This window comes from Eucalyptus grandis, chromosome 9, assembly GCF_016545825.1.
Source record: "Eucalyptus grandis isolate ANBG69807.140 chromosome 9, ASM1654582v1, whole genome shotgun sequence".
Lineage (NCBI taxonomy): Eukaryota > Viridiplantae > Streptophyta > Magnoliopsida > Myrtales > Myrtaceae > Eucalyptus > Eucalyptus grandis.
Window position 1 is genome coordinate 37,803,411 of NC_052620.1, and position 7,143 is coordinate 37,810,553.

At 42.9% G+C, this 7,143-nt stretch overlaps 2 protein-coding genes across 4 annotated transcripts; both read left to right on the forward strand.

Moving 5' to 3' along the window:
* The first annotated feature begins 661 nt into the window (after window positions 1–661).
* LOC104419689 (protein RTE1-HOMOLOG) lies at window positions 662–3,514 on the forward strand. Of its 3 annotated transcripts, none has more exons than XM_010031425.3 (3): window positions 662–836; window positions 2,440–2,732; window positions 2,938–3,514. In XM_010031425.3, the coding sequence occupies exons 2-3, from the start codon at window positions 2,463–2,465 to the stop codon at window positions 3,355–3,357; spliced, it is 690 nt and encodes a 229-aa protein (XP_010029727.1). In that variant the 5' UTR covers window positions 662–836; window positions 2,440–2,462; the 3' UTR covers window positions 3,358–3,514. The 3 variants fall into 3 exon arrangements, with proteins under 3 accessions (XP_010029727.1, XP_010029728.1, XP_018718659.1); XM_010031426.3 differs by having other exon boundaries at window positions 834–972; XM_018863114.2 differs by lacking the exon at window positions 662–836 and adding an exon at window positions 2,240–2,341.
* Window positions 3,515–4,263: 749 nt separating this feature from the next.
* LOC104419688 (thioredoxin H-type) lies at window positions 4,264–6,240 on the forward strand. The gene is given in 3 exon segments (NM_001302721.1): window positions 4,264–4,350; window positions 5,833–5,955; window positions 6,097–6,240. Coding segments are annotated over 3 exon segments (354 nt in total).
* Window positions 6,241–7,143: the final 903 nt, after the last annotated feature.

Genomic DNA, 7,143 nt, shown 5'->3' on the forward strand with positions numbered 1-7,143 from the left:
AAAAATTTTGTTTGAAGTAAATTTGTCATAAATATACCAGTTTAGAGTTTTTCGTCATATTAACACAATTTTTAAAGCACATTTGAAAATCAATGCATTTCTTTTCTCATTCTTTCCTAAGGCAGGATGTGAATATTGGGAATATGCAAAATGGATTGCCTGACCACACAGAGGAAACTGAATTGGCTAGTGGGGTGTAATTCTTGGGAGTATTGGTCCGATTTCCGATATCCAAAAGTGGAACTAGTGTTGAGATAGTCCACTAATTAGTTTCAAGGAAGAACGAAATTGGATCAGACTGAGCCGACTACATATATATATATATATATATATATTTTTTCTCTTAAAAAAATTAGTAAAATGTGAACTAGACATTAACTTGGTCAATGGTATCACAAGCTACTGCATAGTGACTCTTCGCTCATCGTCACTTTCATCAATATCTTAAGATTTGTCATTTTCTCTCATTGTGTACAAACATTTTTAGTGGGGAAAAAGTGACCGGTTCCTGGATCAATTAGTTCTTTCGATCCAATTTTTGAATCCACCTTGGAATTGGACCGGAGCGGGATTCCAATTTTCGGAACATGGAAAGAACCCGGGGATATCGAATTCGAATAAATGCAGGGTTCCAGCATAAACAAAAGGGGGGATTACGGCGAAATTGGTAGACGCTTCGGAATTGCCACCCCGCTGATCCGACCCGATCGGTCATTCGGTTCGGGTCCTGTGGGGCGGACCGGGAGATGCGAGTCTCCCATTCATCCCGAAGTCCATATCTCGTCTTCCGTCGGACTCGGGAACCGGAGAGCTTCGTTCCTCCACCTCCGCACGAGGTAACTCTCTCTCTCTCTCTCTCTCTCTCTCGCCGGCGACGGAATCTCTCGATTCGGAAGTCAGGTTTCGCTTTTCATCGATTCTCCGGCGATGTTCAGTTGATCGGATTCGGAAAGCGATTGATTTCGCCGGGAGGTTGGTTCGTTTCTGATGATTTTCTTTCTTTGCTTCTTTCTGCGTTTCCGCGGTTTTTCTGGTTCTCGCGATCCCGGAGGTGAGTCTTTCTAGGTAGATTCTCGTGTTGTCTTGTGTTGGGAATGTCAAAATGCCAATAGGAATGGATCGCCACGGATGCAGAGCGTGCGTGCTTCTCTTTAGTCAGAATAGGTGCGATTCTATCGATTCGTAGCCTGATAAGCTTGATTTGGCTGTTTCAAGGCGTGTAATGTGTTCGGCGTCCAAGTTGATTAGGTCGTTTGGGAGAATGAGGTGAGCATGATGAGTTGCCGTTGATGTTCGGCGATGGAGACGTTCGGTCGCTTCTCTTTAGTCGGAATAGGCTCGATCCTATCATTCCGTAGCTTGATAGACTTGATTTGGTTGTGTAGAGGTGTATAATGTGTTTGGCATTGTAGTTGATTCGCTCATTAGTGAGAATCAGGTGAGCATGATGAGTTTGGCAATTGAGACGTTTTTCGCTTCTCTTTAGTCAGAATAGGTTTGATCGTGTCATTTCGTAGCTTGATAAAGTTGATTTGGTCATGTCGAGGCACATAATGTGTTCGGCGTCGAAGCTGGTTCGCTCATTGATGAGAATCAGATGAGCATGGCGCGTTGGTATTGATGTTCGCTGATGGAGATGTTTGTTCATCTCAACTAAATCAAGTTAATATATTGACTGGATGGATAGAACATGACTATTTGTGAGGAGACTTTAATGGAGGAAAGGTCTTCGTAATGGAGCTTCTCGTTATAGATATGCAGTGTTCTGTCTTTCATTTTTATTTGCAGTAACTGTTTGGAGTATTATGTTGATAATTGATGTCACCACTACCAATGCAAGTGTTTGGCGTCATATATTAATTCCGGGCTGCAAATTACGTAATTTCTGCAGGCTTGAAATGTGCTTAAAAGTTGGTTAATCCATTCTAGGCAGTTTCTTTAGATTTCTAAGATCTCTGTACATGAAGTTTGGTTTTAGACTTTAGTCATGGGGCTTGCTTTAGATTTTCCTAATAAATAGAGAAATGAAGGGTATCTTGTTTTCCCCCAGAAAATGCTGCCAGATAGTTGCCCGTACTTTAGACAATCCATTTTGTATTTAGATGGCAAATAATTTATCCAATTAATCATGTGATAGAGGCAGCAGGTCTCTAGATGTAGCATACCAATTATTAATGCTCCTCCACTGATTTATATTGATGATTTGCTAGAGGATGTGATGTTGCAATCCACTATTCAGGTTGTGTGTGCTTTATCAGAAGGAATTTACGGTTAAAACTGTTGTCTCATGGGCACTCACACCAGGAAGACTTTGACTAAATGAGCACCCTTTGTTTTTATAGTAACCATTCCATGATTTATCTAGCCTTGCACTGTCTTTCGACTCTTTTGCTGTTTGCTTAGTGGATGTTTTCATGTCTCAATCATCACTCGATGCAGGTGACTGTGTTTAGTCTTTTCAAATGGAATCAAACATGGACCCTGAACACCACGTAATGATTGAAGAAAGTTCTCCTAAAAGCTTTCAAATTGATCCAAGAAGAGCGCGCTTCCCATACTGCATTGTCTGGTCACCCCTTCCGGTCATCTCGTGGCTTATCCCTTTCATTGGGCATGTTGGAATATGCCGAGAGGATGGAGTAATCTTGGACTTTGCAGGGCCCAATTTTGTATGCGTTGATAACTTTACATTTGGGGCAGCAACTCGTTACCTACAGATAAGCAAAGAGAAGGTAGGCTCACTTTTCAATTGTGAAGTGAACTTTCTTTTTCCCCCAACGGCCATGACTTCAGCTATTGAACTCTTTACTATACTTTGAGATGAGATAGCACCACTTCATAGTTATCGGGCAGTTTTGCACTAAACCATGTGTTAGTGGTTTTCTATAGTATGAATTATGCCGGGCGTCATGCTATCTGTTCACATGTTCTCTACAGTGTTCTTTTCTGCCCTGTAAATCCGACTACAACGAGGATCAAAACCAAGAGGATGAATTTGGAAGAGACGTGTTGACTTGGGACGAAGCACTGAGAAAGAGCACCCAGGAGTTTCAACACCATCACTACAACCTCTTCACTTGCAACTGCCACTCCTTCGTGGCCAACAACCTGAACAGGTTGGGCTTCCGATCTGGCGGATGGAACATGGTGAACCTGGTTATCCTGTTCCTTCTGGAGGGCCGCTGGGTGAACAAGGCGGCGATCTTGAGATCCGTCTTGCCATTCGTCATCATCTTCCCGCTTGGGCTCATCCTGGGAGGCTCGACATTCCTGGCAATCTGGGCATCATTGACCTTCCTCCTCGTGGGGTGGTTTTTCCTCGGGACATACTGTTTTCCGAATGCGATCCAGTTGTAGAGCTCTCCCCGTAGTGGCATGTAAAAACACCTTCGCACGGATTTCTTATCACTCCCGCGAGACGCGGTTTTTAGTGCACACTGTATATACTGGCATACTGCGGCGTCATTCTGATTTCTGGTCTCTTGAATTAGTCAGTGCCTTGTGGTTGGTAGTGTCTGTTGTGCTCTGTCGGAGGGGTGGGCAGGAACTCAAATCTTCCGTTTTAATCTTCCGTTTTTCCAAAATTGTAAAGATAAATTGATGAAATATATTTTCATCGTAAAATATTTAAATATAAATTATTATCGATAATAAAAATACTTTTCAGTGATTAATTATTTCGGGTGAGAAAGTAATATTTAAATTATTCATTTTTCGGGAAATAAATGGAGGCCTAACTTTAGAACAAGTTGTGTTATCCAAAAGAATTTTTCGGATGAATGGAATTTGACTCTGCAGAATGATTTTCTATGTGATAAATTAATTTCATTGGTCCTATCCGAGAGTACTTGGTTACTTAGAGTACATTTGCTTTTGAGTAAATTATTTTTGGGTTAAGGCTGTTATACAAATTCTTTTGTAAAACGATATATTTTAGATTTTAGATTTGTACAAGCTTTTCTTTACTCTATTTTGGAAGTGCCGATCGCGACAAATTGAGCACGAGTCCATCGTTTCAGCGAGGGAGGGAGACGATCCTTATCCGTCGGCCGCGGCAAAGTTGCAATTTACGACAAAACGACAGGATCAAACGCGAGCTGGCGTCGTACGTATTTTAAGGAAAGTTCACCAACTTTCTTAAATGCGCAGGAAGGCGGTTTTCCATCAATAACGTGGTCACCTTCTCTCCTTCTCCCTTCATCATTCTTCCTCCTTCCTTCTTGTGCGTGCGCGTGTTCGTGAGTGAGAGAGAGAGAGAGAGAGATGGCGGAAGAGGGCCAGGTGATCAGTTGCCACAGCGCCGAGTCGTGGAGCGAGCAGATCGCCAAGAGCAACGAATCCGACAAGCTGGTGAGAAATTTTCGGATCCTTTTCATGCGTTCTGCACATGAATCTGGCGTTGTCGATGCGATATGCTGTCATCTAGTTCGCTTCCGTTTGTGCAAGTAGTCGTAGCAAATGGGCATGGCGTTCGACGAAATGCAATCTCGAGCCGGCTTCCGAGGCGATGGTTTGTCTTTGATTCTTCTGGATCGGCCGCGCATTCGTTTGCGGTCCTTTTTTTTTTTTTTTTTTTTAACACTTTTTGGCCCCGGCCGGGACGAACGAGAAAACCTAATCGGTGGAACGGAGAAAAAGAAAAAAAACATCAGAATTCAGAAAGAGGCACGTTGATCTGAGCAATGACGCTGACAGGGAAGAGAAGCAATGCTTTTCAAGGAGATTATCATCAACTTTCATCGTTCAGACTTAGTGTTGTTCGATAAGACTTTTTTTTTCGTTTTTTTTTCCCGAAATCATATGTGATGGGAACGGGATCTGGAGGCGACGGCTGCGGGTTGGAAGGTGGCGGGCCGGCTGTGGCGGGAATGGGGTGGCGATGGTGGCGGCGGCGGGGATGGAGGAGGATGGCTGGCTCGAGGCCGAGGAAGAGAGAGAGAGCGCAGAGATCGTGCGGGTTCGGCTGTCCTTGCTTATTAGGGTTTTTATGTGCTTAGCTGTAAATTGACAGGCAGTGCGTTAAAGTGTGAATGGCTTGCCGCGTCGGCTACATAACCTCCTCCCGAATATGATTCACTTGTTTGAAATGCCACAAACAGTCTGTCGCAACACTTAGTATGCCGAAGTTGTGAATAGGGGTTGATGGCATTTTACCTGAGTTTATAATGCGGCGCCATGTCTGGCCAACTCGCTGAGCATAGGACGGGAAGAATACTCGGTACATAGTTCCCCGTTGTTGATTAGGTTGCTTGGTTGATCGTTCTCCTTTTGGACTATCTTAAGTTTTGCTTGTAACCCAAGTAAATCTCGCAAGAAAAGTGATTCTTTTCGCTAAATAGAATCATACTTAAGTCATCTTTTTACTCTCGTGTGAAATCAAGGGGGAGAAATTTGTTCATATCACTCTCCTTTTCTTTTGAATTCTATTTTCTCATGAAGAAAGTACATGCATTGCTTCTCTACTAGTACTAAAGAGGAGCTGGCTGAGTCATAGTTTATGACTAGTGTTGTTGTATGGCTTTCGAAGGTAAATACTCTGATTTTTTATGGCAATATCAGCAGTCTGCCAGTGAATTCTTAATAGCAGGTGATTTTGTTTGGGTTATTATATTTCTTTCAGTATAATTTGGTGGAAGAATAAGCAAATGGGTCAGTGTGGCTGATTAAGCTCTTTGTGTTCATGAGCTATTGAACTGCCAATTAACAATTTCCAGGATGTTTCTGCTGTAGCGTCTCATTTTATAACGCCACTAGTTTCGGTGATGAATTGGTCAGAATTGAAATGCATATGATGTTCACCGAGTTTGTTTGTTTCTTTTTTGTTTGAAACAGGTGGTTGTCGATTTCACTGCTTCATGGTGCGGACCATGCCGTTTCATTGCACCATTCCTAGCTGAGCTGGCCAAGAAATTCCCTAATGTTCTGTTTCTGAAAGTTGATGTTGATGAGCTGAAGGTAAAATAATCCGAGGACTACATTTCCAGGGCCTATATGAATGATGGAAATTTGTCTTAATAGATGACAGCCTAGCTGTCTAAGTTCTGCTCTGCAAGTATTGTCGAACTCGTGAAGGAATGACTTTCCATTCTTTTGCAGACGGTCGCTCAAGAGTGGGCCGTGGAGGCGATGCCGACTTTCATGTTTGTGAAGGGAGGAAAGATTGTTGACAGGGTGGTAGGAGCCCAGAAGGATCAGCTGCAGATGACTTTAGCTAAGCACATGGCAACCGCTTCGGCTTAATCATTATATAAATGCTATCAACCAAGCTACATACAGTCTCTCTTTCTTTCTTTTAAGGAGTTGCATGCAGTGTCCCTTTGATGTTATGAGATTGCTTTGAATCTGGTTTCAGTAGACATGCCTGTCTACATTCACTGCGTCGAATGTCTCACAGCACCTTACGTCCATCTCTGTAGAATTGTGATTCCCAAGCAAAAATAACACATATCATGCTACTTTGGGAGTATTTAGGATGAGCAAATAATGTATGGCAAGTCTCATGCAGATAGTGTTATAACCGTAGATGGTGATTCTACGTAATATTGCTGCATTATCTGGGATGAGGTTTGATAGGACCTGAATGAGTTCTAAAGACACTATTATCCTTGGGAGTTGTTCCTCTTGGACCTCACTTACGGATCTTCCTCAGAAACCAAAAGGGAAAACAGAAAAGAGGCGAGTCCCTACAATAAAATTTGGCAGATCATGCAATCTCTACTTCATGGATGGACAGCATCCTGATGGTGCTGTCATTATCGACAGACGGGAGATATCATTCCGCAACCGTGCTAGGGTTGAACCTGCTGCTTTACTTGGTAATTTGGCAACTGCATCGGTCGGTCACATCCTCATCGGTTGCATGCATTTGATACTGATAAGCAGTTAGGTGACCTGATGAAACAGAGACCTGGTGCTATAACTAAATGCATAAAGCATGTTGAAGCCAAGAAATTGGAATGCCGAACGCTAACAATTTATCAGGAACTGCACGGGGTTAACAACAGCAAATGGTCGCACCAGGATCCACTCCCCACATGAACATCATAACTAGGTCCTCATTGTTCGTCCCAGCCAATACAGAAAACGAAATGGACTCACACACTAGTACATGCTAATTTACCTCGTAACTTAAGCCTACAACAG